Here is a 21,332-nt window from a genome sequence, read left to right as displayed (position 1 = left end):
ACCACCTTTCTCAATAGCCACCCTCTCTCAGATTTCTGATGGGAGTTGCATTACACCAGCCAAGTCGCTGATCCTCAAGCACAGCTCTAGGAATACATAATTAGGACTACATTGCCTTGAATTTTCATAAACCTCTTGTTTAAGCCACAACAGCTAGGGGATTAACTGTACTCTCCCAGCTGAGCTACTTCACTGCTTGCAAGGTAAGAACAGAAGCACGCACCGTATCCACGAAAGCAGCCTGTTGGGTCTCATTCTGCTACTCCCTTCCTCAGACCTCCCTCCCACACAATGATTGCATCATGAGAGTCCTACAAAGCTATGTCCACTAGATTATGAGTCAAACCCCATCATACTTATCTATCTCACGATAGCAGTGGCATGAACCAGACTATCCAGCATTAATGCAAAGGTCAGAGTTAAAAGCCTCTTTTCCCTCCCACTGACATTTCTAGGCTGCTCTTTTCAGGAGCTACACACACTATTTATGTGTATCCATCTCTTACAGTAAAAAGGAGAAGTAAGGTCCACTTCCATTCACCCAAGGCCCTACCTCCTTTCTACTCAAACCATCCAAGAAACACCACTGCATAAAACATTACTCCATTTCTCCAATCAGGTGAAAAGGGACACAGGTAATGAAACAGGAAAACAAAGACATTTTGAAACCATGGTGATCATGGCCAGACAAGAAAGTAAATTAGCTACCATTATGATAATGACCTGGCTTTCCAAAAGAGGTAATTTGCATGTAGCAACTAAGAAGCAAAAATAAAGATGCTTGAACAGAACTGCTACTGGCTGTTTAACCCTGTAGCAGTGGAACAAGTGGTCACAGCTAAACATCACCCACTCTGGGCTTTTCATGTCTGAGTGTCTCTGCAGATGAGAAGTACCTGACCAGAGCTCCCTCCAGGTGTAATGAAGCCTCACTCTGCATTTCTTCTGGTAGCACAGCAGCTTGTGCACAATCTGAATGCATCGTCTGGAAAAGAGAGGGCAAAGAATTACTCACACTGCATTTCCCAGCAGTTCCACATAGAACATGGCAACATCTCTGAAATCAGCAGCAGGGAAATAGACAAACTCAAAGCTTATCAGAGAGGGGCAGAGCTCCAGAGTTTTGGCTCCTAAAGAGAAGCAATACCCACAAAAAAGAACCAGAACAAGGCAAGAGAAAGGGGCCTGTACAACAGTTTAAGCTCAACATGATTGGACCAACTACAGATGCAAGCTTGCTCTTGATATCTAATACTTTCCACTCTTTGCTGCTCTTACCTGAGGACTTCATAAGCTCTACAAAAGGAATAACTTAGCTAGCAGGCGCCATATGTATGAGATATTCTGCTCAGATTTGATACAATTTGGACACAATGGAGCTTTTCCGTTCCTTTGGCCCAAATAATGAGGGTAAAGAAAATGACAGGGTCAAGCTGCAGGATTTTTAGTCTGAGACATGCAGTTTAATTATATAAAAAAGAGAAACACATTTCTGTCAAATTTTGATCAAGCAATACACCTACAAGCTCTGAAATCCTCCAACATACAGTTAGCATCCTTGTGAAGTCTCCAAAGCCTGGAATTTCCTAGGAAATTCTCTAGCATTAGCTATCATTAAGGACAAGACAGAAAATATATACAAATCTGAATTTGTTAGACTAAGCTATTTTTTGTTATTGACATTTGGGGGGGGAGGGAGGAGAAAGGTTTCAAAAAGGAAAAATCCTTTTTTTTTTTACCTAAATCCTTTTTTCTCAAAACCATGTTATCTGATTAATATCACATCTCTCTGAAAAGACTCTACTGAAAGACATTTCACAGACAAACACAGAGGAATTTAATTTAAAAAAAAAATGCATGGCCACTATTCAAAATGGGGTGAAGAATTCAAAAGAAGGCTTTAAAAAGCCTTAAGAAATAACATGCACAAGGTATACATTATTCTTTTCAGACCCTTAGATGGTTTCAAAAATACTACGATGGGGTAAGGACTAAAACGAACTTCAGAGGAACAAATGTAAACCCATTTATAACAGCTGAGCATCACACTAAGTGCTGTATTTCAGTTTGGATTCTCATAAATTCAACAAAGAAAAGGAAACAACCCTGCTAGGAGAGACAGGCATCTTCTGATCAGGAACAGCCATTGCTCTGGGGACAGACCTGCTAGTTCTGATGCTTGGCTGCAAGACTAAACTTGGCCTTTACAAAAGAGTTATTTAAGGCACTGACCAGAGAGAATCTGGCAGTGGCTAAAACCTTTCTTTATAACTGCAGTAGCTGTTAATGTAAAATACCAGTCTGTGTGCAGACACCTTTCAGCACTGAAACTCTGTGGTTATACACAGTAGCATACAGCCTTCTGAAACTGAGGCATGAGAGAAAAGGGATAAGGAGGGGCATGACAGTCCTAGTACCCCTGGCCCAAAGAGCCAGAGCACCAGCTACCCACCTTTAGACTCCCAAGCCACACTGCTTTAGTCATGAAGTCATCCATCCTGGTGGGGTGTCTGGCTTTTAGCTTTGTGTGAGGCCAAAACAGACCCTTGGTCAAAGCAACCTGTTTTCCTCTAAAAATGTTAATATGCCCTCCCTTGAGCAGCTTCATACTGTCACCTTTTAGATGTATTGCAGAGAAGTATGACACTGTTTGTGCATTCAGAACACCCACTTCGTCTGCAATAACTGCGTCTGCTACGGGATGGTTTCAGACAGGAGTGCAGTGAAAGGACTGCACAAACATGCCAAAAACAAGGGATACAGATGTCTACCAATGGCTGCTCCTGCTCCTTACCTTGACTCACAGGGTTTCTAGCTGTGACCTTGCTTCTGAGCCCAAGCATTTCACACCCCTCTGGTGAAATCCCAGTGTCCTGCACCCAGTTACAACTAACTCTGTAATGGCCATTACAAAAACATTTCTCTCAAGCTCATAACTGACTTGTGCAACCCTCACAGCAGCACTGGAGTTGCAGGGTTATTTGGGCAAAATCAGAACACACTGAAGAGAGACCTTAAGGGAAAACAGCCTATGTATCTTAATCTCTTCTACAGAATATAATGCTGTTCCAAGCCTTGGGGAAATTCAGTACTGTACTAACAGCGCAAAGCCAGTGCTCTGCCTAAATCCTATTTCTGCCCTCCAGGCTAAGGCAGAACAAAGCATTCCAGGGGCCTCCTGGGACAAAGGGAGACACAAGGAGTGCTCACCTGTAGCCAGTCCTCTTCTCTCCTTTTTTCCCCATTGCTAAATTTTACCCCTTAGTGCCTAGCAGGCTATTTCAGGCTTAAATCTCTCCCCCACTCCCCATGCTGCCTTTCAGGCCTCATGTCAGTTGTCCTTGGTTTTTCAAAACGGTTGTTTCAGTGCCTACTCCAAGATTCAGCTCCAAGATTCAGAAGCAGGGATTCTTGCAACAACTGTGTATTATAAAACATCTCTCAGATTGAAAAGCTCTTTGTATTTGATCAAGTAGATTAGGAAATTGGCCTGAAAGGTGGAAATTCAATTCACTTTCAATTTTCTGGCACACAGAACATTTTAGTCGTGGAATAAGTTGCTGGAAGAGTTCATGAAAAGCCATCCTGCTCCCCACTAGCCACAAAGTGTTATTTCAGCCGGAAGATTGCTCCATGACTACAATTCCACCCAAATTCAAACTTCAAAGGAAGTCACGAGTCACCCCACAGACACTTACACATAGAGGTCCATAGGAAATTCTTTCATCATGTGTGTTACAATGAATTCCACCATCAAATCTGACAGAAAAGAAAATGATAAAGTAAGTACTGAGCTAGCTGCAGTTAACTTCTACTAGACAACAATGAAGTCAAACTACCCCATCTACCTACTTCTACCAGGCAACAGTCCTGCTTAAATGAGAAATTTCCCTTTTGTTTGTTTTAAAGAGAATTAAGCTTCCTCTGGAATTAAAAATAAATAAACAAATAAATAAATAAATAACTATTACTGGAATCTGAGGGCACATAATGTAATATGCTTTGAGACACTGCTTCCCCATATGCTTTCTCCCACTGTTAGTCAAATAAAGAAAACCCGACAAATTCTGGCGCTTAGAATTGCTCTTACATTTCAAGCATTGTCACTAATGGAAAATTCCATTGAGAAGCACAGTTTAGAAAATCATTCTTACCAGAAATGATGCACAACCTAGATGTTTTCTTAAAGAGAAGATATTGTAGAGAACACCTATTTTTTCTCTACAATAAATTCTGAAGCAATCAAACCTAGCTTGATCTTAACATAGGCTAAGCTTCTGTTTAACTCACTCTGGGAAATAAAAATAAGAGGAGAATGTCTCTAGCATTTAAGGGCTCACAGTGTGAAGGTAACAGGCAAAGAGTGTAGAAATACAATTGAAAGAGAGAAGTTACTGCCGTTCGGCTGATAAGCACTAACCAAATGTTCAGCTAATAACACTGACCATGTTCTCTGCCCAACACAACTTCAACATAAAGGGCTTGACCCACACTAGTGGTAACGCTTGTGAGATATAACCTCCAAGGCACTAAGAGCCCAGCTGTACAACTCATTAGGGGCTAAAAACAGTCTAGGGACAGAGTACATAGAGTCCAACAGGTCTAGAAAGATTCTTCATGCAGCTGTGGTGTCTCAGCTTCAACAATCTGAAAACACTGAAGTCTGAACCTGCTTCTGCATCACCTTAAGAGTCACTGAGGGATCCAGGCTTCATCCATTTCTGCACCCATCTATGCTTTTGGTCTCCACAGCAATCAGTGTCAGAACTCAATCATATGCTACGTGAAAAGCTTTCAACTGTGGCTTCGTATCCATGGGCAAAACCAACCCTAGATACTGACATTGCTATTGGGTTTTCTTCTCAGAAAAGGCTAAACGTCCAGCAAACACCTTCCCTCAAACACTTGTCCTTTCTCTAGGTTTTCCCTCATTATATCTTCTAGAAAGTACCAGTGACCTTGTTGCTACAGTCACCTAAAACTCTGTATTAATCCTCCCTGGTGTAATTTATTCAAGTAAAAGGGGACAACAGGCTTCTGCAAAACTTACTGTAAATGTGTATAGAATTTTTTGCACAGAGCAGCAATCTTGGGTTTGTTTTCACTGTGAGGCAGCCAGGTAGAGATAGACGCTCCCTTGCTGGATCTTTAGCACACATCCACCCTCCCTTCTTTCAAGTCCACATGCCCCTCCCCTTAATCCACAAATCTCTGTTCCTATAGCAGAACAAAAGCAGCTTGGGGAGCCGCGAGCACACAGGCACTAACAATACTCACCGAGCACCGCACACACCAGCGGGCGACAGGGCAGGTTCTTGTCTGCTGCTTTCTTCCTATGTCTCATTGGCTTCAAACACACAAAGATGAAAAGAAGTCAGCAGAAGCCTGAAGTGACATTCTGTGGATTGCTGTATTTTTCATGCAAATCGTGCCATAGGCACAGATTCCCTTTGTCTTTTGCTGCAAACACTCTCTCACCTATATTAATCCCAAAGGCTGTGGCTAGTGCAGAATTGTGCCTACTTTTCAGCACGCTGACCACTGGGGTTTTGTTTCTCTAGCTGTGTAAGTGGAGGGCACTGGTATAGCACTGGGGAGCAGGAGCCAAAAGAGGGCACACCACCCCACCCCTGCCGTAAAAAAAATAACCAAACCAAAGCAAAAAGAAAAATTACACAGCGATTCCTCTTCCTTGGTTGACATAGTGATTGTCACACAGAAGTCTGATCTGCATTTTTAACAGCGTGTGTCGTATTTAATGCCTTTAGTCAATTAGACAGAAAGGCTAATTGAATGGCAAGCTTGTTGTTAAGCAGGAACGACGACCACCCTTGCTGTATGCTCACTAGACAGATGCTGGTTTCTGTCTTGGACCAGTGACACTTGCAAGTGCTGCTGCAGGGGCAGATGAGGTAGAACTTGCCAGTACCACAAAGACAGAACACATCAAGTTTGGACAACCATTCAAGCAACTCCTAACTAGAGCATCACGAGTCAGTAAGGATACTTCCTCCTCAGGGACCAACAGGAAGAATCTTCCTGAAGGTGAGTCACCCCACCTGGGATGAAGCATAAGGCAAATCAGAGCACTCGGTGTCACTCCAGCTGGCTATTAATGTATCACACGAGGGCTAAGGCTTGCTGAAGATTAAGGCAGAACATTCTCTCTGCCACCAATTTCCTCAGAGACCTCGTAACACACAGCTCCTCCCCAGCTACACAAGCCTCTGAATTCACCGACAGGGCATCCAGCTCTTTGTTCTTTGAAAGAGTGAGACATTCTGAAAGCGATTTCAAAATCATTTCCCAACAACTGCATTTCCCTCAGTATTGCCACACGCCTTAGCAATCTAGGTTAGATGTCTGTGACACAGTTTTCAACATACAGGGAACTCAAATCCTCGGTGTTCTCATCCCAAAAAGAAAACAGACCATCTGGAGGAAAAGACTCACCATTCTGTGTAGGTTTACTCGAAAATTCATGTTGTCATCATGGAGAAAAGCGTTAGCGTACTGATCCTATTGAAAAGGGCAAGGAAAGAGATATGAATAGCCAACCAACTGCCCAACACCTCCCATTTGCCTCTCACCTGTGCTTCAATGTAAAGCTCCCAAAAGAGGTAAAGGTTAGAAAGCCACCTGTCATCTCCTCTTGTCCCCACCCTCGTCTCTAGCCACACAAAACAACTCTTCCCAATCCCAATTCCACTTTAGTTAACATCTGCACTACTGCTGGTTTTGTTAGCAATTTGTCTTCCATTCTCCTCCTTTGCTCACCCAAACTCTGGACTCCACACACCACTGTGTCAAGATTTTAACGTGTACTGTAAAATGCATGAGGTGGTTCTCCAGCACACAAGTTCCTGTGACTTTATGGACAAAGGTTTATATTCACATTTTGATGGACCCATCACACCAGAAGTTACTGCAGTACTAGCAGGCAGGTCTATCAGCTGCCCACCCCTCAGGGAAAGCTCATTCTAAGACTACTTTTAAATCAAAGTGATTCCTCCAGAAACAGCACAGCAAGTTTTCATGATAAATACCAGAATGAAGCATGCCCTTGTTATACACAGACAGAATTTCCTATTGTGAATGATCTGTGCACCCACCTGAAGAACTCAAGTGCCAAACACATTTAATTACAAATACTGAAATGCAGATTATTAACTTGCACACTGCACCCTTAAGATACATTACTTCAGAATCCTTACACTGGCTATCAACATCACTGCTTTTTATTCTTTGTTACGAATGAAAGGTCTTTACTTGCAAGCAAGCAAAATGCAAATGCCACACAAACTCAATCACCATTCAGGACATCAGTCAAGCCATTAGTACATACTTCCCATGAGACAGGGCCAGGTTCAGCCAGGACTGCTGACACAGCTCTGAAACCCTTTCTCACACTACCACCAGAATTACTACTTGCCTTGCCTGCAGAGACCTACAGCCATGCAGCTTGCTTTTGGCCTCTATCCTTCTTAGGCAGGAGGAATATGGCACTGCCCATGTTTAGCATGAACAGCTGGAAGGTGAAAGCCATTAGCAGGTTACTCACCTAAAAGCCACACCACAAGGTCAGTTAACAGCTGAGAAAGAATCAACCTAAGCCCTTTCTTCATCCCTGGGAGTTGGCTAACCCAAATAAAATGATCCAATTTTCAAGTTTCAAGTCAATTTTAACAGTACTGCATCAGATTTGTTAACAGAAAGTTATATGCCTGAGCCCCTCACAACTCGGTACCACTCTACGCCTTCAGCTCCTGGTCGACAGTGCAGAGAGAGAGCCCTGTAACACACCAGCTGCTGAACAGTGTCACACAAGAAACCCACCTCTGCTATGCACGTCAGGATGATCAGACACAGCTTGCCACTGTGTAGCCGGTGCTCATCTGCAAAGAAGAAAAAACAAGTCCTGCATGAGCCACACAAGCTGAGCAATGCTGCAGAGTGAGATGGCTGCTGTGGTGAGGGAAAAGCCCAGCCTTGGAGATTCTTCACACTCCTACTTCCTCCATGACAGCTAAGAGTCTAACCACTCTCATTAAGCACTCGCCCTCCAGCCTGACCACTAAATCCCACCAATTTTTCACCAGTCTGTGCCAACAGCAAAGTTTATGATTTGAACTTCTGACAACACTGTAACTACCAGTGGGATTTCAGTGTCAGTTCAGTTTTACTTCCACAGATGTTCTAAATACTAGGGGTAGTATTTCCAGACACACACTTTTCCCTCTTTTAGACATGGTGGAAAGAAGATCACCTCTGCTGTAGGTTAGGAAACAAGCAGCAAAGCTTTGGTGGAGGCACAGCACAGTGTAGCAGAGTAACTCCCGACATTACACTCAAAGTCCTGAGTTTTAACCCCAATACTGAAAGACATGACCTAGTTTGCTCTGTGCAAAGTCATGAAAGAAGGAAGTCTGCAAAGACTTGGCATTTTAAGCCAAAGGAGTTCCACCCTGATCATGTTCCACAACTTGTTATTCACCTTACAACTTCAAGCAGCTTTTGCCTTGAATGACAATTGGAGGACTGAAAGACTTACAAGTAGAGAGGGACTAAGACAGAAAAACGTGCATTTTATTTGGATTATTTAACACTCTGTCTCAATTTTAACCTTGAAATAGCAAAAAAAATCCCACCAAGATACATACAGTCAGAGAGTAACTTAGCATGGAAGAAACCTCTGGTCTCATCCTTGCTCAAAGCAGGGCCAGCTAAGACCAGGTTGTTCAAGACATCATCCAATCAAGCCCATTAAAACCAAAAATCTTTGTTCTAAAAAACCAAACCACTTGCAGCACACACCCCCAAAACCACAAAAACAAACAAACAAAAATCAACCACAACAACATAACTGGATTCTGAGGAAGCTTAAAAATGCAGATTCCTAAGCCTGCTTCTCTAAAGCGTAAGACTACTAAACGTGCCAGCCCAAACATCTGCCTTAGTTACACTTGGAGGAAAGGGAAATCTGAGACTGTCAGACCACTTTCACACAAACCAGAAAACATCAGCCAAACTTCCTGCCTCTTTGAAGGTCACTTTTGCAAACGCTTTGCTAGTTAGTGTATATATGGCAATCTATAAACATAGATAGAACAGGCTTAGCTAGCTGTTCTGTCTTCTTTGCCTCCTTTGTTTTCTTTTCTATGCTGCTGAGGGACAGATATTTACTAACTAGATGTGCCCTGAGGTGTGCTGAATTTATCCTGCTGCGCTAAGTAAGATGAAGAGGAATTTTGGAATGGGAGAGTTAAAAGTCTCTCCTCTGTCTCCTTACCTCAGCTAAAATGTTTAAGTGAAAAGTTTTCTACTCCAGCAAAGCAGGAGAAATGGCCTCGAAGAACTCTGATACACTTGAGCCTTGTTATTTTCCTATTTTAAGGCCTCCCTGTGTATTTCTGTAGGTGCTGCTACCACCCCTCTCTCTCTCGGGATCGTGCTGTAAAGGTTCCTGTTTAACACCAAGGACTCTGCCTTCAGCCCATGTGCCATGAGCATCCCACCATCTTCTGCAGTTACAGGGCAGCCACGCAGGCAGCTACTTGTACAGATACTTGGTACTCTCACAGCATCCTTCATCACAGGAACAAAGCAGTCCACTTCCTCTGAGGAGGTTCAGCAGTATGAACCCTGTTTTACGGATTGGAAAAAATGATGCAGAGCTTTTGTTTCTCCCAAGGCAGCTGCCTCTGAGAGACACAAGAGAGAAAACAAGAGGAGGATCTAGCAAACACAATCTATTAAATTATGCTCTCTGGGACAGGACCAAAACAACTGTCTAGTCTCCCTTCTAAGTGTCTCCTGTCTCAAGACACATGAAGTAAATTAGAGTTAGCCATTCTTCTCTTGTTGCTGTATTGCTGTCACATGCTTGGTCTTACACAAAAAGGAAAAAAAAAGTCAGGCAGGGCCTGACTATCATCAAAATCTAAGGACAGAAATATACCCGCTAGAATTAATAAGCACCGGTGTGGAAGGCACACTTTTCTAAACAATCAGTCAGCAGAGCTCATTGCCACATACCTCCATGGCAGCAAGGAGATTAAGTCTATAAGCCACGCAAATTTCACATGTCATACAAGCTAGAACCAAAGTAAATAAAGAAACATCAACTCCTGTCTCATACCAGGATAAACACATCTCTTGCTGGCTTCATTAGTAAGGAATTCCCTCTATCAGATTTCACTCCATCTGAAACTAATCCAGTTTGGCAGTTCCCAAGGCCTTATGCAGACTTTCCATAGCACAGTGACTAATAAGTGTAGAAGTTAAATTGCAAAACATAAAATGGTTCCATCAGAGACTTGCATCAGCAAGAGAGACCCTGAGAAAAACAAATGAGAATGATGAGAGCACCGGTAAGCCCTCCTCATGCGTGCAATCTGTAAGAAGTGACTGAGCAAAGATTGAGGTGGTTTAGCTTAAAGACAAAAGCAAGAGGAAACATGAAAGCAAACTTCAAATACATAAGGGCTGTCACAAAGAAGAAAGAAATAATCCATTCTCAGTAGCTATCCTGGAGAAGATAACTAGTAATTAAATCACAGCAAAGAATCCAGGATACACATGAAGCTCTCACACAATAAGGGTAGTTAAATACTAGAATGGATAGTCTGAAAATGGTGGTCTGTTATCAGAGTGTCTCTATCCAACCTGTTCACAACATCTCTAAGAAAAGATACAGGTAAACCTGACTCTGCCTTGCTTATGAGGGGTGTGCTAGGTATTTTCATGAAGTCCCTTTTATTCCTAGTCTCAATTATCCACTTTATCCAGACATAGTTTGCATACTGAACAAAACGGCCAGGTACAATTTCAGTGCAAGCTACCAGGTACAAGGAAACCTTCAATAATCAATGCACTGTAGCCCTGCAGCTATCTTCCTGGTTTTGTTCAGTTGTTACACCTAACTTAACAGCAGAAGTTGGTAACGGGCTGAAACACAGTACAGAGATCACCCATGTTCCTGTCCATACAGCCACGGGGCAGAAGAGCAATACTTCAACTCTAACAAGCTGAAATTAACCCCCACAAAACTACCAGGAGAAACAAAAAGCACAATATGGAAATATATCTTGTCAAGCAAATTACTGTGAGTCACTGCTTTCCTCTTTATAATTAAAGAGCTGCCTGTTTAACCAGCCAGTACCAAAGGACAAAGGAAGGATTTTCTCCTAATGCTGAGCTTTGCCTCCTGTATCAGCTCCCAAATGTTCTTTGCAGCACAGCTCCCTGGTACCTGACTTCCCCTCTCCAACAGACAGATTCTGGGAATCAGATAAGCTCACACCTCCTGCACAGGGACAGGCTTGGTTATTAGGTACTATTATTATTATTACATTCTTTCCATATTTGACTTCTCTCCTGCCAGCATTAGGTTTCTCCTAGTCTCATAACTCTTATCTTGCAGTAAGAAATAATTTCATTTTCTCAAAAGGTGGAATCTTCAGTCCCCTAAAGGGACTCCAGTTAACTTCTATTTTGGGAGTCACTAGACGCATTCTTATGCCCTCCTGCCTTGAAGAAGCTCTGCTTGCTACATCACAGCTGCATCAACAGAATTTATTTACCTTTTGTGTCCTGCATCACAATCGAGCTGTACTTCAAGAAGGTTATCAGCAGGTTGCTAGTCTGCACGTCAGCATCCAAAGGCAGCTCTGCAGAGCTTATAACTGGAACAAAGCAGATAAGACACGTTTTACCCTCCACAAATACAAGAGATAGCTGTACAGAGAGCCAAGTCAGAGATTCACAGATCTGGGACAGGATCGGCATATTTACAGGGTCGCATGACTTCCTCCTCCTTCATGACCACCCAGCAAAGGTTTTGTTTTGAATACTGATACCACTCCCCCAGAGAACATTTCTCCTGCTCTAAAGTATAAGCTGTGGTGATACCCTTCTCCATCCTGCTCCCCCCACCCCGAGGGAGGGAGATGAGCCTGATGTTTTAGCACTCATCGACATTCCCAACAGAGAGCTCAAGATATACTCAACCAATATCCAATTAATTCTTACAACTGACACAGCTAGCATCCACACCCTTCCTAGTTTGGAAAGAAACATGCCCAGCAAAGACCCTTCACAGTTTCAGCAGTTTTGGAATTTCAGTTCCAACAGTCCCCTCTCTTGTGGAGTGTCCTGGTTCTGGTCAGGATGGAGTTAAATTCATTTGTAACAGCAGATGGAATGCTGTGTTTGGGAGTTAAAATGGGAGTAGTGCTGATAACACCCTGATGTTTCTAGTTGCTGTCAGACAGTCAAGGACTTTCTCAGCTCTTCATGAGAAAGGAGGGGCGAAGCCAGGACAGGTGACCCAACTGACCAAAGAGAGTATTCCACGCCAGTTACGTCCTGCCCAGGATATCGGGGGCTGACGGCAGGAAGGCTGACGGCAGCTCCGGGACGCGCGGTTCTTGGGAGACAGTCGGGTTCTGGGACGGCTCTGGGTGGCACGGCCTGAGTTGTGTGGTTTGGTGAGAAACTGCATTGTGTATCAACAGCTTCATATATTTTTGCTCTAAAGCCCTGTTAGCATTGTCATATTTTATCTTTCTGTTATCCCAACCCAAGGGCTTCTTAATTTCTGGGTTTTGGGGTTATTTGCCCCTTCCTTTTCCCTTCCCTTACTTCTCACCCACCCCACCCTCCCTTCCCTTTTCCCTGCTCTTTTCCTTTAAGGAGCAGGCAGCTGCGTGGGTCTCCGCTCTCAGCCGGGGTGAAACCACGACAGGAGACAACACACAGGACAATAACGTAGCAATCACTGCACGACCAAAATGGTAGAAAAGAGAGGCAGAAAGAACAGCTTTATAAAAATCAGGAAGCAGAAGCAATCATAGCTCGGCGCGAGAGAAATCACAACACAGCAGGGAGGAGAGATGTACTTTCCATACCTGCAGCAGAACAGCAGTTTGCTGGCATTTCTCTAGGACACACTCCTCCTCACCGCCAGCGGTACTTTTGACACCTTAATGCCGGACATCATCTGCCTTAGTCTTTACAAGAAGCTATCTCAATTACTCAGATAATTGCACTATGTGCTCCTGCTCACTCCCCATGTACTACCTGAAGCACCGAGTTTATGGGCTGTCAAATCTTGATCATGTGTCTGAGCCACATTTTTACTGATGACTGAGCCTGAGCTGTCCTCAAAGGCCATTCTCAGCCTCCCCATTCAGAAATGCTTTACAAGAAATATTGCAGCGAGGGGGGGAGGAAGATAAGTGGGATAAATGCAGCATGAATTTACCTACAGATCCTGCCAGGTAAGTCTAATATCGTTTAAGATAAATTAGCTCAGACCAAAACTGATGGAGCTAGACAGGAAAGCATTTAATACAGCTCTGTATGAAATATTAAGTGCAAAGCAGATAGGTGGGAACCAATAAAGAAATTTAAAGTGTATCAAAGATCTGGCAGTTGGAGAAATTATTAGCCTGGGAAGAAGTAAATACTTGAATTCCTTAGGTGTCAGTTTAGAGAACATCTCTCTCTTTTTTTGTGAGTGACATGGGCACAAGAAATAGTTGTTCACTAATGAATCTGCTAATGGCAGAAAGTTGGGAGTATGTGAACACAGAGGAATATCAGACCGCACACAAAGAACAGGATAAAAACAAGGACCAGACAATAAACACAAGATGAAATCCAACAGTGCAAGCCATAAGGTCAGGAATTCGGGGATTTATTTCCATGGCAAGCTGAGAGCTCATCAGCTGCAGACGAAAGGCTGCGATACCATGGTACACTATCAGATCACGAGACGACAAGCTACCAAGACAAAGCACCTACAACATACCCAGGAATGCGTTTCCAGCAGAGACAGGAACACAGCCATGGCCCACACAGGGCGCTAGTGAGACTTCGTCTCATGCACCATATAATCACACTGATCCCATCTTCATGGAGGATGAACTCATACTTGGAAAAAATTAAATAAAGGCTGGTACACTGATCAGAGAAACAGAGTGTCCTTCTTGGCAGACAGCAAAGCACTCAGGTGAGCGACCCAACACGTGAAAAGAGCTACCTGCATTCCCAAGTAAGGTCAACAAGTGAATGGATATAAGCTGACAAGAAATGCAGGTTGGGAAGTTGAAGATTTCTAACCAAGGCACAAGATGTGGAATGTACCTCCCAACAGGAATTATTGGGAAACAAATTTAACAAATTAAGACAGAGTTTGCTAAATTTAAGGGATTCTAAGATGTGCCTCAAAGCTCAAGGCACTAAATTTAAGGAGATCAGTGCATGTTTTCCAGCTCTACGTGCGTGTCCTGACATGACAGTAACACTACTGTTCTGGCTGCCTAGGAGCTGAATCTCAATCTCTCAGGTTTTCACATGTAGGAGGTTATAGGTGGCTTGAATTATGATCACCAGAAGGCTCAACTCTCTTTTCTCAAGCCATAAAGACAGCCAAAAACAGGGCTCTCAGTACTGGAAACAGACCTGCAGACCACTAGGACACACATCTTAGGAACTATGTTATCTCTTTCCATCTATCCTCAGGAATGCTCAGGGCTTTTCTCACTCTTGAAAAAAGAAGGTATTTATGAGGAGGTCGTACCTTGCAAGAAGGGAGGCATTACTCACATCTGGTTTCTGGATTGCTAGGTTTGGGGCTCCGAGGGGGAGCGATTTGATCCTCTACACAGCTGTGTTTTGTTCCAGGGAAAGGTCTACTTTAACAAACAACATCTTGTATTTCAAGCCTTGTATCTAAAAACCCTGTAGTGAGGCCAGAAGGCTTACCTACCCCTGGAACTGAGGCAAGCAGAAGGATAGAGGAGTCAAGCAAACAGTAGAACGCAAGATATTCTTTAAACTGAACACTGAGAGAGCCCAGAGCACAGCAGAGGTTCTCATGGAGCTCAGGATTATACAATCACCTTGAATACAAAATTGTAGCCCTTGGAAACAACAGGCCAAATAGATCAATGTAACCTCGCTGTTCAGATCACATCAAAGAAATGATAATGGAGCTTTTAGCTTCTAAAGGCTGCACATCCCCAAGCATGAGCTGTTTTAGTCCATTCAATCTTGAAGCTCTGGGGCTCCTGACATGTTACTAACGTGCCCAGTCTGTTGGCAAAGTCTGTGCAATGAGACTGGAAGCTTTTTCACCCCCAATATTATGAATAGCTCAAAGATTTAGCTAAAAGTCTGAAAAAATGTATTTATATCCCTAGTGGGTCCTTCTGGAGCTGTTACAATGAACGCAGTGAATGAATATTTAACAACAGTAAGCAAACTGACATTTAGATAACTATGGTGACAGGCACACTTGATTTACATATTATGGATCAACAGTTTCTAGCAAAAGTCTCATTTAAAGAAAAAAAAAGAAAAAAAATCACTCTGAAGAATGCATCACTGCTTATCCTGGTTTGTAACTACAGACCTTGATTTTTTTTTTTAAAACACACATTTTGAAACTTTACAAAGTCTTAATTCACACTGTAAGCTAACAGCCAGGGAAGTTTCAAACCAGAATAGGAACTCTCAAAAAAAGCACCTGAAACCCATAGGTGGATTTCTACATGTTGCTATAAACTTGAAAATAGCTCAACTATGCATTTTTTTTTTAGGTGCAGGAAAAAAAGGAGGAAGCAATCTTTTCATTCCAAAGCCAAAAAGCCTCTTGCTAACTTTCAGCCACAGGCAAATTTTACAGCTGAGTTGCAAGACCTTAGAAAACGAGGGAAATTCTGACATACCTTGAAAATAACAGCAATATTAAAGCACCAAACTAAATCAAGGCGAGGTCCTCAAAGAAATTATCAATGAGAATTGGGATCAGCAAGGTGACAGAAAACAGAAATAAAGAACACTTCCCCATGTAATTGCTGCACATCAAGATCAGCTCCTCTCCTTAAACTTAGTATAACCTTAAAAGCAGCAAGGAGCCTCCAGCTTCACGAGATCACTGCCTCTGCTGAAAGCAGGATGGAGCTTTTGTTTTCCAGTAAATTAAAGCAGGAGAGTGCAAGCAAGCTGTAGATGAGGGTAAGCATAAATTCTGTCAGTTGTGTAATGCGGTGTGTGGGCGGATACGTTTGCGACGAGCGCGTTGAACAGAAGCCCACAAAATGCCCGTCCCTCCACATTTAATGTTATGTGCACAGGGAGACTCGAGACAGAGGGGGCTTTTTAACTGAAGCTTCTGATATCCATGGTAACCAGACAAATCATCCACAAGAAGGATCATCCTTAACTAGGATATCAAATGACCTGAATAGCTGATATCTGAGTAACACAGGCTGCTTTTCCCCAGAAGTATTTCCAAACTGTGCTCTATTCAAACTGACTCCGTGCCTTCATTAAACACTTTCTGCAGATCTAGAAGATGCCATTAAAGTAAATGGCAACAGCCATTTGATTTCTTCTCTTGAACTACATTGTATCTTTCCTTTCCTTAAACGAAAAGGATTTTATTTTAAATGATTTCAAAGTGCATTTACAGGGACACATGATGTCTCATTTAGATGAAAGCTCTTATGGCTAGCAGTCATTCACAAAGCCTGTCAGAGAAAGGGCAACAAGAAAGGGAGGAATATCTCCACATCCAGGCTGGATTCAAATCCCAATTAACTCAAAGATCGGGACAAGTGCATTAACACCAAGCAGGAATCCACTGTGACTCTCTGTAAATCTGCTCCAATGACCAATAATCCCAGGCAAAGAACCTGGCATTAGAAAAACTCCTAAGTAAAAGCCTACATAGAATAACTAATGGGCTGGGTATATCTTCATACAGATACTGGGACAGTACTATTTTCAGAAGGAGTATCAGCATAATTTCCTTGAGCAATAAACAAGAGCAAAACAGAAATACATTTGAGAAAAAGCCTTGCTCGTGTTCAGTAAGGCAAATCACTCCAGGAAGAGACCCCCAGGTTACATCTGCTCCAGACAGACCTCATTAGTTGCCATCTTGAGAGAATGTTTGTTAGTTGTCTTTACAGTTTCTAATTGTTTTTCTCCAGGACATCACCACATTTCTTACCATCTGAAGAAGGCGGGGTGGTTCCAAGAGGAGTGACAGGTGTTGTCGGAATTGGGCTTGTTGGTGTTGTCATCAGCCCCATTTCTGGATGGCTCTAACAGAAAACACAAACACCCAGACACATACAGGTCAATAGCTTCCCTAAGCACCAGTTGTACAGATTGCTGCTTGTACTGTTCCACGGTCTCACACAACAGACACGACTAATGAACACTCAAGCAACTTCAACCTCTCATTCAAAAAGCAAGGCTGTACTTCCTGATCTTGGATGTCTTACAATCAAACTGGACATCAATTTTTTTTACTCCACAAAACAAAAATACACCAGAAAGTGGTGGCTGTCTCAAACACAGACACTGTGCCCTTCCCCAGCACAGAAAGGGAAAAGGTATACAGAAGCCTACACTGTTGATAAGCTTCCGATTCCCCCAAAAAACAACCCATGGATGTGCATTTGAAGTCTTCCTCCAAGATCCTTTCATTTCTCTTTCTAAAAGCAAATTCTCCTCCCTCCTGCCCTCCACCTGCTCATATTCAAAGATGATGGCAATTTATTACTTCCCTGTCTCACTATAAAGCCCAGGCACCACAGGAAAAGAGTGCCTAACATAAATAACACTATCATTATTGATCCTCTCAGCTTCCATCAGTCAGTTACTCTCCCCATTTCATCTTTGCTAATAGTTGCCTGCCTAATTACTGCTTTGACTTTACTCTGTAAGCTTCTGGATCCATCCAGGCTGGTGAGACTGTAGGCAATCTGCCATGCTATTTTAAGTCTGGCTGCCAAGGAAAGCGTCCATTTCATAGGGCAAGTTTTACATAAACGTATCACGCGCCTTAATATATGATCACGACTTCAAAATAAATGAAAGGGATACAGAGCTGCTGATCTGACATCAGTTCCATGGGATTTTTCATAAGTGGATATCCTACACATTGTCTCTCAATACTTCATTGTATGAGCAGCTATAAGTGCAAGTATGTTAGAGGAAGTGCTGACTTAAACTTTAAAATACAATTTTCCATTGAAAAATCTTACATAAACCAGGTTTGTTTCCCTAGATTTTGCTATGGTGTTTACCTGTCTTTTCCCCAAACACTAACCATCAGTGGAGAGAGAACAGTGCCACCTAGCAGCAAAAACCGCGGAGCAACAAGCTGCTAAGTATACAAAAACCTCAACACTTCAGGGACCAACACTACTGTATCCCTGCTCTTCCTGTGTGCCCACACAGCAGCAGTCCAAGCAACGGGCACCAACTTAGACAGGAGCATCCACCAGCTTTTATGAGTTTTTTTCCAAAGGACCACACGACCAACCTTGCCCTCTCATACATGATGGATTACAGCCCCCAAGAGCACCAGCCTGCACTTCAATTAAACCCACTGATCGATAGCTGCTTCAGCTATCATTTTCATAACTAACTAATCTATCCTTTTATTTTTAATTTAAGAGCTTCTACTCCAGCTGCTCTTTTCCCACTCTACTCTTTTCCCTGTCAAAGGTTTCTCCTCCCTCAAGGATATCTTGACCACAGAAGCATCTGAGTTGGTACTACACAGACCTGAAAGAGCAGAAATCTCTCACAAGTAGTAGGAATGAATAACCTGGGAAAAGAGAGGCAGGGAATCTCAGACAATTAACTACCCATGGAACAGTAGCTTTCTTCAGAGGAAGTAGATCTACCTATCAGACTTCTTCCATCACCACTACTGTCAGGAGTCCCCAAAGGTCTCTTCCATCATGCCAAAGCATCTAGCCTGTGATGTATGGCTGCACTCTGAGGACCTGAAGTAACTGGGGAAAGGTGTTAACTCATTTGTTAATGTAAATTTTTTTTCCTCACAGACTATGAGCTGTGCTTACAAACCAGAATTAAAAGCCTAAACCTGAAGGTTTTCCTAAACACATCAGGCTACCCTTCCAGTCAGCTACAGCACCAGATCAGACTCGTCATCTGTCTCCAAGTAATAACCACCTTTGCAAGCTCAATGAGAGTTTAGGAAAAAATAAATCCAGAGGTTTGTGATCAGAGATATGAAGCAGCCCACTGCTTCTCAGAAGGCTGCCATAGCTGTTTCTTCACCACAAACAGCACAAGGAGCAATGCCATGCTCCAGTGAGTCTCCCAAGCAAAAGAGGATGGGCTCTTTGGGCTCGCCAAGGAAGTCTCAACAACAAACAGTATTTGAAACAAATGTCACAGGTCGATTAAGGCTGGAGCAAAGCACATCTAAACACACAGCAACATGCAGCCTGCACACACCCAGGCAGGACAATTCACCCAACTTCAAGCAGGATCAACCTCTTTCCCTCAATGCTAAATTAACAAGAGGATGAAACGCTCTTGATAGCTGCAGCAACCTTATCCTTAGCAGTCCACTCGCTCCATCCCCCCAAGGCAGTATCAACAGGGCACAGAAGGCACTCCACACAGCCCTTCCCATTTGGTGGGGAAAACAACTCATTCCAACAAGACCAGTGCCCTCAAACCTCTACTCTATCCCTGGCAAGGCAGGAAGCATTTCCTAACAGTATAATGAGCAAAGTCTAATAAACCCTGGCCTGTTTTAGATCTTTCACGCTCATCTACACCTATGGCACCTGTGCAGGAGGGGGAAAAAATTAAAAAAGAAGAAAAAAGACGACACCTTTTCCCTGATTCCACTTCTGAATCTCTAATTTCAAAGACATCCACTACAAAGAAATGGGCAAACATCACACTGAAACGTACCTGTGCCAGAACTGTGATGAAATTGCGGTTTAAGTGAACAGCTTCATAGAGCGCCAGGAGGATTGCTTCATTGGTTCTGTGGCAAGGACACAGGCAAAAGCACAGAGAGTTAAGGACTAACACCAGGTGAGGACCCCAGAAGCAAAGCTTTTCAGAAGCATGCCCCTTTGGAGGCCAAGGGGTGCGGCACCATTTTAGTTACAAGAGAACTTTCTCTAGTTTGCTTTGCTACAATAGAACAGCTCACTGATGGAGAGGACCGTGTTGACCAGTGTGCTGAGCTGCCATTCATACTGTAACCAACATAGTGCACTTACTGGACTGAGATCTTCTCATCAGCATCTGCTATGAACATGCTGCCCACCTATGGAAAGAAAGAGCATTGCACAGGAGGAATTAATGAAAGGTATTAGACAAGAAAGATGTGGATTTAGCTACATCAGAAGTGCCCTGGGATAGGTGTTCTCATCCTAGGCACACATGCAACTTTCTAATACTAGTGAAATACAAATGGGGAACAGGACTATGATCTACAAACACATTTTTATTTTGCACTACTGGCACTGACCAATGCTTCACCTGTCAAATCACAAAAGAGGAAAAAAGGACTGTATCTCAAATCCCAACCCGGACCAGTCTGCAGTTCTGTAAGAGGTCAACACAGATCACAGAATCACAGACTGGTTTGGGTTGGACGGAACCCCCAAAGATTACCCAGTCCCACCCCTCTGCCATGGGCAGGGACACCTTCCACTAGCCTAGGTTGCCCAAAGCCCCATCCAGCCTGGCCTTGAACACTGCCAGGGAGGGGGCAGCCACAGCTTCTCTGGACAGCCTGTGCCAGGGCCTCACCGCCCTCACAGAGAAGAGTTTCTCCCTAACACCTAATCTAAATCTTCCCTCCTTCAGCTTAAGGCCATTCCCCCTTGTCCTATCACTCCATGCCCTGAAAAACAGTCCCTCTCCAGCTTTCCTGCAGGCCCCATTAGGTACTGGAAGGTGCTATAAGGTGTCCTGGAAGCCTTCTCTTCTCCAGGGTGAACAAGCCCAACTGTCTTGTCTCCTACCTGCTTACCCCAAAGCAGAAGCAGTTTTACCCACGTTACTCCTGACAAAGAGCTGTCAACACTGAACTACAGTTACTTAAAGGACATTTTGCTGTCAGTTGGATCTTAGACTAAAGCAAAGCCAAACTGAACAAGGGGAACAGTGGATGCTCTTCACAGCTGCCTTCGCCCTATGAAAATGCCCACACCGTCCATTGCAGAATCCAAGCTCACTGAACAGCTACAGTGCACCCAGGCTTGAGAAACAAGACAGGAAAAAAACAGATCTCTAAAGCTAGTGACAGGCTAGAATTTGCCCAAAGATATTCAGCTTCTCTGTTCTAGGATACACCAACAGAGCAGCAACTTGTTTTTAAAAATCAGTAGCTGTTTAAAAGTGCGCAACAAGTAACTGTGATTTCTAAAATAAAGACAACTTGAGTGAAGAAGGAGGAGGAAACAATTATCAGTGCCAGAACAGACATCTCATCCTGTGAAAGAGCTTTCCCAGCCAGACAACAATAC

The 21,332-nt window shown here is 43.3% G+C and overlaps 1 protein-coding gene across 1 annotated transcript in view; it reads right to left on the bottom strand.

The window, feature by feature from the left end:
- ARMH3 (armadillo like helical domain containing 3) overlaps nucleotides 1–21,332 on the bottom strand; it is a 126,913-nt gene that overhangs the window by 84,923 nt on the left and 20,658 nt on the right. The window contains exons 12-20 of the mRNA XM_084265144.1: nucleotides 20,079–20,125; nucleotides 19,762–19,837; nucleotides 17,024–17,117; nucleotides 11,583–11,684; nucleotides 7,837–7,895; nucleotides 6,454–6,519; nucleotides 5,278–5,347; nucleotides 3,699–3,759; nucleotides 897–985 (exon numbers count right to left, since the gene is read on the bottom strand). Of these exons, the coding sequence (XP_084121270.1) occupies nucleotides 897–985; nucleotides 3,699–3,759; nucleotides 5,278–5,347; nucleotides 6,454–6,519; nucleotides 7,837–7,895; nucleotides 11,583–11,684; nucleotides 17,024–17,117; nucleotides 19,762–19,837; nucleotides 20,079–20,125 (664 nt within the window). The remainder of the gene's footprint in view (nucleotides 1–896; nucleotides 986–3,698; nucleotides 3,760–5,277; nucleotides 5,348–6,453; nucleotides 6,520–7,836; nucleotides 7,896–11,582; nucleotides 11,685–17,023; nucleotides 17,118–19,761; nucleotides 19,838–20,078; nucleotides 20,126–21,332) is intronic.

Source organism: Gallinula chloropus (assembly GCF_964237585.1).
Source record: "Gallinula chloropus genome assembly, chromosome: 5".
NCBI lineage: Eukaryota > Metazoa > Chordata > Aves > Gruiformes > Rallidae > Gallinula > Gallinula chloropus.
Note: the sequence above shows the minus strand (reverse complement) of the source record. Positions and strands in the feature narration are given on the sequence as shown.